The 17431-nt window shown below is 47.7% G+C and overlaps 2 protein-coding genes across 4 annotated transcripts in view; one reads left to right on the top strand and one right to left on the bottom strand.

The window, feature by feature from the left end:
• The first annotated feature begins 1755 nt into the window (after window positions 1-1755).
• Window positions 1756-5785, top strand: lrrc53 (leucine rich repeat containing 53). Its single transcript, XM_078098910.1, has 4 exons — window positions 1756-1763; window positions 1887-1989; window positions 2257-2455; window positions 3455-5785. Exons 1-4 carry the CDS (start codon window positions 1756-1758, stop codon window positions 5608-5610), a joined length of 2466 nt encoding a protein of 821 aa, XP_077955036.1. The 3' UTR covers window positions 5611-5785.
• Window positions 5786-8135: 2350 nt separating this feature from the next.
• The window catches only part of tox (thymocyte selection-associated high mobility group box), a 37730-nt gene continuing 28434 nt past the window's right edge, over window positions 8136-17431 (bottom strand). For 2 of the 3 annotated variants that reach the window (XM_078098854.1, XM_078098855.1), the window contains 6 exons: window positions 15643-15888; window positions 13446-13679; window positions 13076-13156; window positions 12471-12974; window positions 9675-9835; window positions 8136-9388 (listed from right to left, as the gene is read on the bottom strand). In XM_078098854.1, coding sequence (XP_077954980.1) covers window positions 9349-9388; window positions 9675-9835; window positions 12471-12974; window positions 13076-13156; window positions 13446-13679; window positions 15643-15888 — 1266 coding nt within the window. In that variant the 3' untranslated portion in view covers window positions 8136-9348. The remainder of the gene's footprint in view (window positions 9389-9674; window positions 9836-12470; window positions 12975-13075; window positions 13157-13445; window positions 13680-15642; window positions 15889-17431) is intronic. The other variant, XM_040171797.2, reaches the window with a different exon arrangement.

Raw genomic sequence — 17431 nt, 5'->3', positions numbered from 1 at the left:
CAAAATGATGAGACAGTGCAGTAGGATAAATGGGAAATACCATTGTGTAACCCCTTGCTTGCAACAGTGAGAGAAGAAGAGTTTTTAGTGAAGACAAATGATGTTGCCGTTTCCAGCCTGACGGGCTGTAGAGGAGTGTTAAGTTCTTTAAGCTTCACTTTATTTAACATTCTGCAGCTGTTTAACAGAACAGCTAAGGAGCGTTAATACTTTATGCATCAAGTTAATTGCATCCCAGCAGCTATTATTGAGGGTAAGGATTTCCTGGTATGTGGGACCACCATTCCATCAGCTTCTATGCATTGAAAGGTTAACTTTTCATGAAAACAGGCCAAACTAGGGGCTGTATCGAGTCCATTCAGCTTTGGCTCAGCGGGAAAGAAAGTTGGCTTTATGGCTGCAATCCAAGTCAATAACAATGTAAAGATTGCAAAGATTGAATCAAATGGTACAGTGTGTTTAGCGACAGGGCTAGCAAGCTATTAGGCTCATTTTCCCCAAATAAACCAAGTCAATCGGCGTCACATATTAGGGCGTTTACCATATAGTTTACCGTATTTGGGGATAATGTGAATTCATCTGCAGGCCCTTTCCTGCTGTCGCTACTGTCAGACATCAGAGCCTGTGTCCCTTGTCCCGTCATGCCCTGCTTCCTGTGTGGTTTGCTCTGAAGATGCCGTCATCTGTCACAGACTGCCTTGCATTATTGGTAAAACAAACACACACATAAACAGAGAAAGGTAAAAGTCATTTTATTACATTTAAAGACGTCATGTGCTCACAGGAATGTACTGTATGGGTTCACTGTGTGTGTGACCAGATGCTCCAGACACAACCCAGACACTGCTGCTGACAGAAGGCTCCATATCCGCAGTGCAGCCTGCTTCACTCTCTGACCTCAGCAACGTTAAGGTCATAGGGCAGTAAGTACCTACCCGAGTTTGTATATTTATATGTACCTGCACAAATGTGTATCATTTAGCCATTATACTGTTTAGGAAGCAAAGAGTATATGAACGACAAGGAAGGGAAACACAATACACAGTAGCTTTAAAATGTTGAACTAGAGATATGTCCGTCAATCTTCCAGGTCTGAGTCACAACCTGATATCAGCACTGGGGAAACAGTCCTTCAAAATTTCTGCCATTCCTCCACAACTTACTGCTGGACCACAACCTTCTGGCCAGCCAGGCCCTACAGGAAGGAGTTCTGACCAATCTAACCCGACTAGAGGTGCTCGCCCTGGGACACAACCTCATCGGCATGGTGGGAACCGCCTCAGGGGACACATAAAGCTGGAGGACGTATTTTTTTATTTGAATAAACTGGGTGATCCAGTGGATGGGGAGAAAGTCTATTGTCACAGTTGGAATGACAAGTTCAGCTTCTTGAAATGAGAGAGGACTACATGGACCTACAAATACAACTAGGTATTTCATGTCTCAACATGATGTTGATGTTCAGATCCATGGTGGCTGGCTCAAAGGTAGCAAGGCCCCGAGGAGTCTGAAGCTAGAGGGGAACCTGCTCACCAGTTTGGACTCTGGTTTCTTTCCCCTGAATGATCTCAGAGGTCTGGAGAGTCTGGATCTGTCAGAAAATCTGATAGATCATCTGCATAGAAACAGGTTAGTATTTAGTTAGTTAGTTAGTATTTTTCACACTTTGCTTTTTTAAACTTTATTGCAAGAGCACATTTTCCAATAATTTACGTATTATAGCATTAGATGTATTTATGAATATTCGATGTATTTATGACCCAGTAAATATCCGGTTTTGTGATCCTAGTTTTGTTGGGTTGGTGAGACTGCAGACTCTGGATCTGTCCAGAAACCGTCTGGTTCTGTGGCACTTGCGCCCCTGCTGAGGCTTTTTCCTTTCTCAGTTGGCTGACAAACCTCAACCTGGAGCTCAACTCGTGGAACTGCTCCTGTCAGCTGCTGGACCTGGCTGCCTTCCTGACCACCTTCATACAACAGCCCGACAAGGTGCATGACGTCTTCAACCTTAAAACAGAGCAGAATCATCTTTTATTTGGGGACTGCAAACTATGACTCCAGGAGTTCTGAGGTAGAATAAAACACAATGTGTAATTTTGATGATACAGGTGAAATGAAATATAAGCAATTAAAAGAGATTCCTCTCAACACTGATCAGTTTAGCAGCTTACTGATTCAGCTTATTTCTCTCATTTAAATGATGATGACATGCCTACTTTACTCAAACCTTACACCTCTGCTCCCCGCTGTACTCAGACCCTTTATAATGGCCATAGGATGGTGTGTGTGAGCGCCGACAACTCGGCGGTAACCACGGTGCTGGAGCTGACCAACCAGCTGGCCAACTGTGTCCCGTCCAATCAGAACATCACAGTGCGGATAGACGCACAAGGCAGCGTGACCCCTCAACGCTACGCCCAAGATCTGGCCATCACTGCAGTCATCTGCTTCATCGGTACGGATGATACACAAAACAGTTACAGGAATCATTTGATTTGTTAAGTTTAGCTGTAGCACAGCAAAGAAAACCATAATTTAACTGGATACCCGTCAGCAGAAATCCTGGAAAACAATGCAAACACAGATTTTACATTTGGATTTCATTGAAAAAGAATAAAAAACATTTTCAATGCATTATCTTTAGCTGCTCAGAGGTACTGCACAGAGGTACTGCTCAGAGGTACTGCACAGAGGTACTGCTCAGAGGTACTGCACAGAGGTACTGCTCAGAGGTACTCCACAAAGGTACTGCACAGAGGTACTGCACAAAGGTACTGCTCAAAGGTACTGCACAGAGGTACTGCTCAAAGGTACTGCTCAGAGGTACTGCACAAAGGTACTGCACAGAGGTACTGCTCAGAGGTACTGCACAAAGGTACTGCTCAAAGGTACTGCTCAGAGGTACTGCTCAAAGGTACTGCTCAAAGGTACTGCTCAGGGGCTCCCAGTATAAAACAGTAGTTTGCAGTTGCTGTTACAACTTGTGACTTTAATATTGGCTTATTTAAGGCCAACAAACATATTGTTTCCAATAACTGCATTATATTATATTTCATTTGTAACCAAGCTGGTTGGATATCTAGCAAGGATGCTAACTGGTAACAGTTAGTTTACAAAAAAGCAGCCCGTTGACATAGCTAACTTGCTAGCCACCAATTAGCAATCACTCTAACTTGGTCACTTAATGAGCTTGTGTCTTACTATGTACTCCAAACTATGAAACATGCTTGTCTGGACCTATAGTCTTGTTAGGAGCGGCTATGTGGCGTTAGACGCTGGGATACAATAAATAGGACTGAGGCAATATCTCTGTGGCTTTGCTGTGCTCTAAGAGAGTAATTCTCTAGATCGATTAGACTGGATATCTATTTGAATGTCAAACCCGCTACACGGCACCTTCATGTATATTTGTTTAGATGAATATAAAAATTGTACCCGTCCTGCCGTTCTTCAGGTGGTGTGTGCTTGACCCTGCTGGCAGTCCTCATCGTCTATCAAGTGTTTTGGAGTAAGAAACTGAAAGAAAGTAAAAGACAGCAAGAAGAAGAGAGAAACAGCACCGTGGAGAATCACCGTGCCGATCACAGAGATGTTGGGGCAAAGAGGATGGACCTCTTGTGGCAGGCACATAGAATCCAGCCTTGGGACAGGGAGGCCTTGATGATAGATGCATGGACAGAGGGCCACAGTGGCCAGTTTGAGTCCAGAACTGGCCACGGCGACGGGCATTTTAGGTGTCCAGACTGCAGCACCCAAGGACAGAGAGGGATGGGCCCAAAACCGATGAGATGCAACGACAGGACACGCGGAAAGATGGAGACGGACGAGGAAAGCGAGACAAGGGGAATGAGGAGGATACTGATGGAAGAAAAGAGGAGGCTTGAGCAGGGAATAATAGGCAGGGACCTTCAGGACGAGGTTCTTCCACGATGTAACGTCAACTCTTCCTCACGTCCACGTAAAGAAACCATTGCCCAGAGAGCAGAGGCCCTGGCTCATAAGACAAACATAGAAATTGAGGAGAGCCACAGGACCCACATGGAAGGTAGGAGCAGAGAACATGAGATGTTACCCTGTGAGAGCTGCCACAGGATGAACAGACCTCCAGAGCAGAACAGAGGACAAGGAAGGATTCATTTTGAAGGCGTCCATCCTCAGTACGGACAGATTGGCAGGGTTAGGAATGTTAACCACAACAAGTATGACACAAAGAACACAGGATTGAGGAGAGAAAATAGAAATGTAACGTTTGACCTGGAGAGTTCAAGCAGCCCGAGACGCAAGTACAAGAGGGAGGGGGAAGTGAGGAGCTCCCGAGAAAAGGAGAGAGGAAAGAGGCATAAAGCTGAAGTCCAGTCAAGCCGGCCACCGAAGGTTAAACTGAACTTGAACCCACTAGGAAAGATCCAAGTCCATCCTAAAAAGACAACCAAGCTGGGACACTCAGAGGAAGTCAGCTCAAAGAAGAGTAAAGACAAAAGGCAGGATGCAGAAGACAGAGGAGAGAGGGAAGCAATAGGAAAGTCTGGTAAGAAAACCAAGGAGAAAACCTTGAACAAAGGACCGAATGAGGATCATGAGGAAGAGAACAAAGCTGAAGACACAGAAGGAGGCCAGGAAAGTAAAGCGTCCTTTGAGCAGGAAAACGGGGGGCAGAGTATAGATAGTATAGAGGACTCCCATCGTGACGATACAGCTAACGCTGCTGACCCATCAGCCTTTGGACAAGGACAGATGTTGCAGGACGGGAGTATTCAGTTTCAGGGAGCTGGAATGGTCTTGGGGAGTGCCCAGCTTTCCTCGCAGCATCCCTTATCCATCTCTCACAACCTCTCCCTCCTTGGCTCGACAAGCTCTCAACCAACTGGCAGCAGTCTCTTCCTTCAAGGAGGGAATTTCCTTGTCCCGGGATCGCTGTTCCCCACTGGTCCAGCTAAATCCGTTGGTCCTATAGCAATCAGTGGGCCAAACATGGCTCCATGTGACATGACTTTGCAAGCAAGTGAAATCCAAAACTCACCTCTTCCTACCTCCCATGCTGCAGGACTGCCCTTGAGTTTAAACCCGTCTGTTGACCCTGCACATGTGCAGTCCCTCTCGCAGAGCAAGCCCCCTCCGGACAGCTCTCCTCTTGTAGCAAGTTGGAAGCCTGATCCAGTCCCGGCATCAGGCTTTTCCACTGGGGTAGGAGTACGTCACAATCTCCCAACTCAGGCCTCTTTAAGTGGGGATGGTTTGTCCGCAGTGACCCCTCAGGCTCCTGGACCAGTGACTACAGTGGAGAATCTGTCAAACAACAACAGTCAGACAGAGACTGAGGGAGTGCATGCTGGTCCCACAGTCCTGTCAGCTGCCGCCCTTCCTGAAGGACCTGCTGCACAGTTGTCAGGAGGCAGTATGCAGGGAGCAGATGTGTCTGAATCAGGTGTCTCTGCACCCAGCGTGTCCACACAGAGCGTGTCCTCCACCGGGGACGCAGCAGCTGCACTGCTGCAGCAGGAGTACCTGTCAGAGGAAGGTGGATCCTCCCCAAGGAGGAAGCTGAGGCTGGTGCTTCCTGAGAAGACGTTGAGCCGACCACCCACCGCTCTGGAGAGAAAGATACGCTAGCGGCTCTTGTCATGTTGTTGTGGACTGGAAGGGTCAGAAGAAGCATTCGTTCAAGTCATCTAAGATAGTTCAAGTTCACATGAAGAGAGGAGTGGGGTGGATGCTGTCATACCTTGTAAATATGTTGAACACTAAATGAGTGTTCCAGAGATTTATTTAGGAGTTGTATTTTTGTAATTATAAACCATAAGTAAAAAGGTTGGTGTTATTTTTGAGTTTCAGAGTTCATTTTTGACCTTTTTTAACAAAATGTCCATTAATCTTTCAACCGCTGCACAGTTTGCTCAGTTATCATTGATTCAGAGAAGCTCAATTTTCTTTGCATTTAAGTTTCACTTGTGTAAAAAGTTATTTTGGACTTTTTAATGCAATTCTTGATCTTAAAGAAAGCTATTGACTAAACAATCTTACCTCCAGGTATATTTAGTAGCTTTTGTGGGGCTGTTTGCACTGTAAAGTTCCAGCTCTAGGACTCCATGAAGAGCAAGTGATAAGCTCAAAGCTCAAAGTCGTCTAATGGGATGTTTTGTCTGCAAGGTCACCAGTTGCCATGTTGAATTTAAAATGTAGCACCTTTAAGTATGTAGTACGATTCAGTAACTTCACTGACATCACATCACTTTCATTTTCTAATTACTGAACACCAGATACTGAGACAAAATTAAAAAAACAGCGGTGACGTCACTGACACCCCAGTGATCGGGGCAGCCCATGGACCTGAGCACTACAGTAACAGAGGCTGCAGGGACTCACACCTCACACCTCCAGGCTGATTCTGTGTGTCACTGCTGGATTGGGTTTTGTTTCGTTGGCACCAGGACGGTTGTTTGCAGCAGGTTGGGTTTCACTGGTCACACTGCCGACCTCTAAACGCGGCCTGCAGGTGGATCGGTTTACACTTCCCGAAGGTGCCATGTCAAGAGTGCTGCTAATTTGCCAAGATGAGAAACAACATTTTACAAAAGCCTTGTGGCTTTTCAATGCAAAGTGCGCTTACACAGGAAAGGAGGGCGTGCTCTTCCTTTCTGTGCCATAAGAAATCCAGCCGCTCACTCAGCCAAAGTTGACAACCATTAATTAATCTATCAATAATTTATTGATGCTAAAATACTCCAAGCAACTACTTAAACCTGTATTAATATACTGTATTTTCTTTATCCAACTGTGGGAAGCTGAGGTAGCTTTAAAGCAGACCTCGTCACCTTAAACAGGTCAGCAGGTTAAGCTTCTCCGCTACGCACCAAGCAGACACGTCATTCGTTCAGGTACTTTTCTCATATGCTCCTGAGGGAATAAAATCTGCTCCACTATGTTCACGGGATAGTTTGATGCCTGGGCAGGTCGCAATGGCTTCATCAGGACCTTTAGCTGTAAACAACTAGCTGCTTAAAAAGAGGCAGATTCTAAACGATACAGTGAAGTTGTGTTGTAGGCCGTCTGCCACGAAATCCAGGGCTCCCAAATCTCAATTGGGGTTTTGACCCTCAGTGTACCTTTATTTGGTAGCTATCCAGGCATTAGAGGCCATGGCTTATACACACCTGACCATCAGTGAAGGTCTATCCAGGTCCTGCTTCAGCATTCACTTCATCTCTCCAGTTTAAATGGTTAAAAAATGACTCTGATACACTTTTTTACACTAAAATCCGGTGACAGGATAAGGGACAGTTGTCATTTAGCCCAAAGTCAAATTGAAAGGACATGTATGGACAGGAAGTAGCTGCAGCCCTCCCGTGCGGCCCGGCAGGGGGCAGTGTGTCCTCACTGAAGGCCGCCTGTTCCACAGCGGTGGGCTTCATGGCGGACAGAAGGGAAATGACACTTTCTGGACACAAAATGCAACCAACCCAATGAGCTTAATCACATTATTTCACAAAGAAATTCATTTATTTAAAGGCGGATTTGAAGGAGAACGGAATCAAAACTGTTGGTATGTCACAATGTTGAAATTATTTAGCCTCCTCCCCAGAAAAAGACAGAAACATGTCCCATATTGTGTAGAGCTTCAGGATCCCCTGAACAAATTACGGACTACGGACAGCGAGTATGAGAATAGGGTTGTTACTAAAGAGCAGCAGCCTGAACTGACTGACCCCCCCTCCTCTCCCCCAATGTGGGCTTGTTGCTTCTGATGGATGAAAATACTGCACTTGAGATGTATACACAAGTCTCTCATGTAGTCCAATAAACGGTTTCAGCTCCCTTTTGGTCTCCACCAACTCGTGAGGATAAGTGAACCAAATCGACCTCTGGGGGGGGTTCAGTCTGCACCGACCAGCCGACGTCTCCCTCTCCTGCACAGCGGCACGGCTCACGTGGCCAACAAACTTGTTTTGACAATAGATTAAAAATACATATTTTCTGGAACTTCAGACATTTGTTCTGCAATTACAGCAGAGCTGATTTGCATACACGCAAAGGCCGGGACCCAAAGGTCTTACGGAGATAAAAGTTTGCATTATTATGTGGCGTCATTAGAGCTGCTGTCACAAACCACTCGGAAACAAAGGAGGAGAAAAGGCAGGTTTGGAGTAATGACTGCACATCAATGCAGCGCTGACTTTATTCTCAAACACATTATTAGAATCCAAAAATAAGAAAATCTTCATGGTTGTTGTTGCCCAGAGTCCTTTCATCTGCCAAAAAAAACACATTAATACAAAGAGATACAGAGCAGAGAGAGAAATGCGTCCCTCATCATCATTAACACTAAAACAAAACTTGTATTTGATTATAAAAACAACAATAAAACACAGCCAACCCAGCAACAGTTATAGTTTCTTATTAAATAGCCTCTGTGCACAGAGAAATAGAGATGACATAGAGACCGTGCGCCCCAACCAACCTTCTCATTAACACTTCACTCACACACTCGCACGCAGTTTGGATCCGAATCAATATCACCAACGGACATATGCCGCGAGGAGGAGCTGTCAGCGGCCAAAGGACTATTTTCGTTTCTTTTCTCCCCCCAACAAAGAATTGTTTGACATTTCGTTGTCTCAAGGACTAAAATACAATGAATTTGTAGCGTCGCTGCGAGAACAATGAAAGCTCTTAAATCGCACACAATTAAAGCGCTGCGAGTTCAGTGCGTGTGGGACTTGAGTCCATCCGGCATCATCTCACAGTCTATTACAGGAAGTGAAGAACAGTTTGTGGAGGATTTGGTTACTTATTGTTTGCGTGCTGTGTTCCCTTTGGTCGCAGAAGGAGACATCAGATCAAAAGAAAAAGAAAAGAATGAGTCAATTGGCTTTAAATCGACAGCTCAAACCTTTATGTTACAGTAATTTACACTTGGCTCCTCAGAGCTTTTTGGAGCTGACAGTAAACGGCGTCTTTACCAAATGAAGAACTAGATAAGGGGTTTCATTTGTTTAGGGAGGACAGGATATTAGACAGAACGTCCCTTTGTGAGGAGTATGTACACCTATGGTCGTGGTTCACAGCACACCGCCTCTCCGCGCTGGGATACACAACTTCAATTCAAAGCATAGCAATCGGTCCAGACAATCGGTAGAAAAAAATAGAGCCAGAAACCGGTACGACCGGCCGTGGGACATGCAGGGACCGGAAACTTTTTGCAGCAGAAAAGTCCCCTTCTGCTGCTCAGGCTTCTGGTTGGAGCGCTGAACTCGGGTGTAGCTCGCGTGTCGGTGGGTGAGTCCTCCGTGGCGGGTCAGGCTTGTCGTGTGTTCCTCGGCGTGGAAGATTTGCCGTCATCTTGTCCTGAGATTAGCTCAGATAGAGAGGTTTGTCCCTCTGCAGGCCGCTGCTGGAGGAGAGAAAACACTCGGTGAGGTCACAGGAACCCGACACCGCACCACAGGTCACCACAGTCCATCGCGCCCGTCAGGGGCAGCTGGGAAGCAGCCCACTCTCAATCAAAGTATCAGAGAGCCTGCTTGACCCAGCACGTACCGATGGGTGTGGCCAGAAATGTAACCGCCCCCAATAGTGATGTCACAGTGTCGTTGGCTACAGCTGCACCTAACTGTGGCAATGCGTGAAGAAGGGCAGCGAAAACGTCATTTTACTCTTCAAAGACCCTAAAACCCTACCCGTTGCCATGGTAATCGTTGCTCCAGTCCAGAGAGGGGTGGTGGTTGGGCGCGTGTCGACCAAGCTGATGGTAGTCCACTGATGATGACATCATCCCTCCGCCGTTAAGCATTCCTCCCCCTATTTGCTGGTAGTCAGACTGGAGGGATGGATGGTAGCCCTGGAATTATAACAAAAAGCACTTGGTGTATAAAAGGTGCCTCATTAAATAACGTAACCCTTTTACATAGAAGATGTTTCCTGGTTTTGGGAGGTTGAACCTTGAGGCTGAAGTGCCTGCAGAGCAGCTCTATACGGTACTGCTGAGCATTTTCTACGGCTAAGAACACATGCAGGTCCCATGCGGTGGTTTCGGAGCACCAGGGTCCCTTTTGAAAACCTTTCATTAAATTGCCGTATACAGTCGGCCCCTCCCAGTGCTGGTTCTGGTTCCTTAGTGCCTCCCTCCCCTCCGGCGGGTCCAGCACTACGTCCTGGGTCTCCAGCGCTCTGCTGCTGGAGGAGGAGACGCTGTCCTTGTCCCTCCGGAGCTCCGACTGCAGGTCAAAGGCTGCAGGGAAGTGGAACTGGGTCGGTGCAGGTGGACCCGCTGGAGTCTGAGCTGAAGGAGGTTCTGGTGATGTTCACATCTGACTTGAGCAGACTCCAGTGAGAAGAACATTGAAGACATGAACAATCCTGTCGCTGGAGGGCTTCTTTTCTGATGTTGTACATCAAACTATTGATTTCTGCCCCTGGAACTATTTTGCTTCAGTAAGCTTCCGCCTGTCAGCCTCCCGGGAACTGATGTGGTCTAAGGACAGAACCCACGTTCTCAGTGAGGGTTAGCTGGAACTATGCTTGAGACTTAGAGTGACATATATGTATGCTCTTTACCTCCTAATCCAATCACGAATAATCAATAACTTCAGCCCTTTCTTGAGAAATCCCATCTTTTGAACTTCTGCTCAGTAAAAGTAACCAAGTGATAGTAGCCTGAACATCCATCACCACACGGCCGAGAAGAAGAGTCAGGAGGACCTTAGAAACTCCTTTCAGCTCTTTAGTAATGGTTTAAGGTTTTACGTTGGTCAGAAGTGGTTGAAAGCTGAGATTGTCTGCATTGGTGGCAGTGCAGGAGCAGGTTTGAACGTGAGATCCATCATAGTGACAGTAGGTGTCCTCACGTCCTCCTGCACCCTCACACAGTCCACGACTGAACCCCCCCATCCCTCAGCCGACGGTGTCCTATCAAACCAACCGCTGAATAAAGACCACCTTCTGAAGGCTGTGAGGTAATGAGGAGACGGACATCAGTCATGGGTTCATCAGCAGTAATTACACAGAATGTGGGGGTCGGAGGGGAGATGGGGGGGGGGGGGGGGTGTAGAGGAGATGAGAAGGTAAGAGGAGAGCAGGAAGAAGGAGAGGAGGAGGAAAAGTTGGCAAGCATGTCTCTAACCATAAGATACTCGAGGGAGGAGAGGGACATGGAGAGGGAGAGAAAAACCAGGGAGTGCTGTGTGTGTGTGTGTGTGTGTGTGTGTGTGTGTGTGTGACAGAGAGACACACACACACGCACACGCACACACACAGGGAGAGAGAGGCTGAAAGGGAAGTTAATCTGAGTGAAAGAGGAGAAAGAGGAGGACAGCAGGTGGTTGGGTTCTCCCCCCTCTCCTCCTCTACCTCACCTATTCATCCATTGTCGAGCAAATTCTTCTCCTTCACTCCTTCACAAAGACCCCATCTGCCTCCTTTGTCTCTCCCCCTCCCTCGCTTTCTCCCTTCCCCCATCATTTCTCACTCTTCACTCATCGGAAAGAAAAAAAACTTTCGGTCTGTGTCACTGTGTCCTCTCTCCCTTTTCTCTCTTTTTCCACTTTTGTCGGCTCTCTCTTTTTATTGCAAAAAATATGCAAAAGCATGGAGGATGGAGAGAGCGAGGGGGGATTATGGAGTGTGGGATTTAAAAGTGCACTATAAAGCCAAGGATAATATGAGACCGAGCAGCAATCCATCGCCCCATTTTTGTCTCTCCGGAGGAGACAGCCGCTCGTCCTCCTCGTCTCCTGTTTGCAGTCAGAGTGTATCGACTGATACAGGTACGCTGAAAGCTAGAAGTAGGTCCTAATGGAAACTATTGGGCTCCCTCTTTGATTTCTACAGGCGAGAAACAGAGGTCCACTGATCCGACTGGATGATGATGAGGATTAATAGAGTTATGTTCAGGTCTGCTCAGGCTGCACTCCTCAAGGAAATGCTGACGCGTCCTCTCCTCCTCGAGCCCCCATCTCATGTACACTGTGCGTGTCTCCTCGGCTGATATATTCATCCATCTCCATTCTCTCTGCAGCTTTATAAGCAGCCAGATGCTGTTACCTCAAGGAAATAGGAAGGCTGACTTGTGTGTGTGTGTGTGTGTGTGTGTGAGATGGTTTTGTGGTCATAGAGGAACGTACTGAGGAAACACAACATGTGTCCTGATTCCAAAGTCCAATTTAAAAATGAGGAGTACTCAAAAGAACAGATGGCTGACTTTTGAGTGAGCTGATTGAGGAAAGGGTGAGAAAACATCACTAAGGGTGGATCGAGATCTATAGATCTGCATGTTTCATATCGTCACCTAAATAATCCCATAAGAACACAAAGCTCTATTGGCAGCTCATCATCCGTTGCCCCCGGTGACAAGTTCCCTCAGTACCGTGAACACATTGACACACACAATTCGCAGGAGAAAATAGTCCCCAATAGAAATAAATACATCAATTGGGAAGAGTCAACAGTTGTTGACAACAATCAAGACTGAGACTGACCTGTGGGATGCCAGGCGAGTGCGCCATTCCAAGCGAGTGTCCACTCAGCTGCTGGTGGTGCTGGTGGTGCTGGTGCTGGTGGTGCTGGTGGTGTGGACTGTGCAGCCCCCCCAGGTGTGCCTGGCTGTGGAGAGGAGGGCTGACCTGGAGAGGAGGAGGGGACGCCGCCGCCATGCCACCCAGGGACAGAACTCCCTGGTGGGGGACGCTGGGCCGCGGCACGGTGCCCCTTGAGGACAGAGCCTGGAGCTGGGGGTGGATCTGGGAGTGAGGTGGGGGCAGGTGCGGGCTGAGGCCGGGGCTGGAGGCGTGGGAAGGGTGCGACGGGTGAGGGTACGGCATGTACATGCTCGGGTGCTGATGGGGGTGGGGAGGGAGGGAGTGCGGGTGGGCCATTGAACCGGAGTGACCGGGGTACACCGAGGGTTTGGAGGTAAACATTGAGGAGGAGGGAGGGGTGGAGGAAGGGTGGGGGGGCTTCATTTCAGAGGGATCGTTGTAGCTCTGGAGAACGAGAAAAGGACAGAAAGTCAGTTTGCAGGTTCCACAGTCGAATGCCAAGAACGTGTGTGTGTGTGTGTGTGTGTGTGTGTGTGTGTGTGTACCTGTGACACCAGACTGGCTCTGTAGGCAGCCAGTTGTTTCAGATACTCCTTCTTGGCCGTCTCTGTCCTCTTCTTGTACAGCTGAAACAAAGGATGATATTGCATTAAATGAGTGAATGGCTTTAGTCACAGCATCCCCATCAGCTTACACAAGGATGGAACCAGACAAAACTACTAACAAACTGTACTTGTAAGGCCACTTATCTATAGCAAATTGCAAATTGGCTCAGCTAAATGTAATGTAATGAAATGTACTACAACTTCAGGTCAGGCGGCAGTGTTTGGTTGTCTCAGTTGTTTTCAGTCAGAAAGGCTGTGTAGCTCCCAATGCGATGATACGGACAGGCTAACGCAGAGATGGAGGACCTACCTGTTTCTCCACCTCTCCCAGCCCGTCCCACATGGACGCCACGATCTTTGACACCTCCCCAAAGGTGGCGTTGGGGTTCTGGGCCTTGATGTTGGCTTGTGTGTCCCTGAAGAACAAGGCGTAGGCGGACACCGGCTTCACCGGCTCATTGGGGTCCTTTCGCTTCTTCTTCTTTGGTGTTTTGGGCTTCTTGGCGATGTCCACTGCCGCTGGCCTCTTCTCTCCACTGACCAGCTGTGCGGAGAAGAAGGCCGGTGAGTGACCACCACTACGTTAAGGGATGAAGACACTGATGCGCAGACGGATGGGTTCAGTCCTGGAGCACAAATGCATGATTTGTACACGACCAGTCAAAAGCATTCAATTCAATGAAAAGGTGTGTGTGTGTATTGGTGCTGTATGACAAGCTGAAACAGCGCCTGGGAAGTTACTGTAGTCGGGAGCAGTTAACATGGCAGTGAGAGATGTGCAGGACGGGTCCCCTCTCAGCGCACTACTCAGTGACGACACACGACACCAGTAATACACATGTCACTTGGATGTTCGGCACACTTCTCTGGGAACACAACCCGTGTGTGAGGGGAAGGACACATTCTCACGTTCTTACATGACTTGTGGTTTGATGTCGAGCTCCTCAGCAGTCAGCAGAGAAGCACAACCTGTGTGTAGGCCTGATCTGTGTGTGTGTGTGTGTGTGTGTGTCAGTCAGTAGAAATATTCCAGGCGCTCACAGTCAAACGCTGTTTATGAAGTGTATGCGTGACCCTCACCACATGCGTGAGATCTCGTGATGATTTCAGATACACGGTGTGATTACGAGCTAATTACAAATCAAATACCACTTCATTAGCCAGTAACGAATCCCAATTAGTAAAGATAATTAATGAGCAGTTCAGCTGACCAAGTTATAATATACGATTGACTAAATATGAAGAATAACCGTTCTCTCTGAAATGACTGGACAGCGTTTGGAAGAGGAAGCTGGCTTTGGATCTCTACGGAAATACGCCAGAGTTGATTCAGGCTCCTGTGACTCGCTACAGCTAGACACCCCTGTCCCCAGAGCACTGTGACATGCACATTCTCCTCAGTTTCACCTGTGTGTGCTCGTCATGTGCATAGCGTGTGGACTGCCCTCACCCGTGTTTCCCTGCAGCCAGCTGCAGCAGCTCCAGCCTCTTACGCTTTAGAGCGTTACCACATCCTAGGATCAGGGACCTTCTGTACGGCTCGACCCGTAACACCTTGGTATTACTGAGAACCGCGTGTTCCCCGACGGGGACATTCAACAAAGACTGACTCCTGTATCTATGTTACCACGTAAGCAACTGTGCTGTCATTGTGCTGTATTTATTTCCTGATGTCCGTGCCGATTCAGTAGAGGAGCAGCACAGCTCTTATTCCCCACATGACCCAGCACGCACTGTAACATCACATGACGGTTGAAGTCGGGTGCCAATAGTTGTGGGACGTAACGTTCATCCAACGAGCCCCTCCCACGTTTCAGAGCCACAAGAGACAAATACAAATATGTCTCACGCTAGATGAACTGTAACTGTAGCTTTGGCTTCTTGAGAATCTCATCATGTTTAGAGATAAGCTGATGAAATATTAGTCAATGTTTGAAAGGTGCGATTCAAAAATATGAATGTTGTAGTGATTGCAAAATCAACATGAGTGATCTGCATGATCTCAACCAGCCATACTTGACCAATGAGGATGGTGCAGAGTGCAGATGTCAGTCAGCAGCACAGTGATGCTTTCATTTCCCCACAATATCAACAGTCACTTCGGTTTCACATCTAGAGCTGATTTGCATTTAGCAGATATGTAGAGAAAACAGCTTTATCATACAAACTATCCGCTGTGTGTGTGTGTGTGTATATATACATACATTTTGTTTTACTGTATTGACATTATTTTTAATTTGTTAAAGGCCTACAACTCATATCTCCTCAGAGCGATGTGTTTGTGTGTTTGTTGTACTTTTGTTGTCTTTTCTGTGTTCGGTGGCAGTTTGTCACAGTAAAGCATCTGAATGTAACACCCTGTGGATCCGGACCATGTTGTACTTTTTTGTCTGGAGTATTTGTAAAATTATCAAATTTGTAAAACCAAGAAAAGCAGTCGGGACTCTGAGTGTGTGTGTGTGTGTGTGTGTGTGTGTGTGTGTGTGTGTGTGTGTGTGATTTCTTACCCTGAGTCCCTCATCATTGTCGTCCTCGTGGGCTGAACTGGAGGGAGACGGCGTGGCCGACTTACTTCCAGGGGGGGAGGGAGAGTTATGGGGGACAGAGTTCCCACTCAGCCCCAGCTGGGACTGGTTGATGGTGGACAACTGGCTTTTCTGGCTTAAGCCCGATTGGCTCCTTGGTCCGAGAGCCGCCTCGATTGGCTGCTGGCTGCTGGTGAAGCGGGAGTCAGAGTTCACCATCTGCTGCATCTGTGCAACGAGTTTGTAAATGAAAGAAAAGATCACGAGTCATTTGGAGTTTGATTACGTGTCAACGTCTAAAATGTCCTTTCCTTAGTTCCACTTGGCCTTTAATCAGCCCGGTGATGCAGTTATCTATTCCATACAGGAGTCAAATCCACTGCAGTCGTATGAGTTCAAGATTCAGAATAACAGCGAGTGTTTTTTTCTTTCCGTCTTGGTCCACTAAAGAGACAACATGCACCTCTTTGCGCTGTGACGGGAGGCGTAGCTGGTCCTACCCCCGTCTCTCAGGTTCTGACCTTCCACGTGACCTTCATGTTGCGTCCAATTGAAACAGCATCTGAGCCGAGCTAACTGACACGCGTGAAACCAGCGAAGCAGCACCAGCATTCTGCCCTGATTCTGACAGCTTGGTCTCACCCTTTTTCCATCGCTGCTGTTCTCCATGTTCTGTCCTCCGCTGTTGCCATGACGTCGCTTGTTTGGGAGCCACAACAAAGCAGTGTATGGATCTTAGCTGTCATTTAGAGTGTCATTTCCTATTCCCGATCAGGTCCCACTGGAAGCCCTGACCTCACCCTTTCCACATGAACATCTGTGAGGGTAATTGTACAAGAAGATGTTGATACACTTGAGTATCGGCATATTATGTTTTAATGCTGTTTCCATTCAAAGATTACGTCTTATTCTGAATCTGTGGTTTTCTAAAATCCAATTGTAAAACCTGTTCAGTCTTCGGTTCCCCGTAGTAGTCCGAACCCTGTGACCCGGCCCCCCATTTTCATGTTCAGCAGGTAAAGAGCCACATCTCTGCTCAGAGTGGGAAGGAGTCAGTACGCTACACCACCATAACTACTTCATGGATCTGGACCGGCCGGCGAGCACGGTGCTGAGATTGTTAGTGACATCATGAGCTGGCTTGGGATCATGGGAGTTGGTGCAGTGATACACGCATGTCCCACGCTGTTCGGTGGAAGCGGGACGTCCCGGGGGCCTGCGGGCTGAGCTGTCGTCGGCTTGTTTCTCTGATTGCTTCAGATCCAGACGACGGATGAGTCATTGCAAACATCTGGGATAATGTGAGTGCACAACTCAACGGCTTACAGAGGAGAGGTCGTTTTCATAGGGAAAAGTGTCGGTTTGCCAACACGTTCGTACGACATAACTTGATGTTATGACAATGGCTTCAGGCTTTGTCCCACATTCACTGAACAGAAGGCGGGCTGAAACACTATCTCAGCTACACAACTTGTTTACGTGACAGCCAGCTGGGATCGGAAACAGCTTGTCCCGTGTTCAGCGGCCTGGGATTCACTATTAATGAAATCTGATAGTAACCGTGGCAACAGGCATTACAGGTCAGGGAGGAGACGAGATCAGAAGTCAATGAGATCAATTCACGCTGGCGTGTAAATACACTGAGCTCCCGTTGCTCCGTCCTTCCGCCCGGAGGAGACGGGTCGGAGACAAACACACTCCGCTTTATTTCCCCCCTGGCCTCCGTCATTTGTCCCAAAGCGACGCACTGCTGGAGATGAAGTGGCCAGAC

Source organism: Gasterosteus aculeatus, chromosome 3, assembly GCF_964276395.1.
Source record: "Gasterosteus aculeatus chromosome 3, fGasAcu3.hap1.1, whole genome shotgun sequence".
NCBI lineage: Eukaryota > Metazoa > Chordata > Actinopteri > Perciformes > Gasterosteidae > Gasterosteus > Gasterosteus aculeatus.
This window is presented reverse-complemented; position numbering and strand designations above follow the sequence as displayed.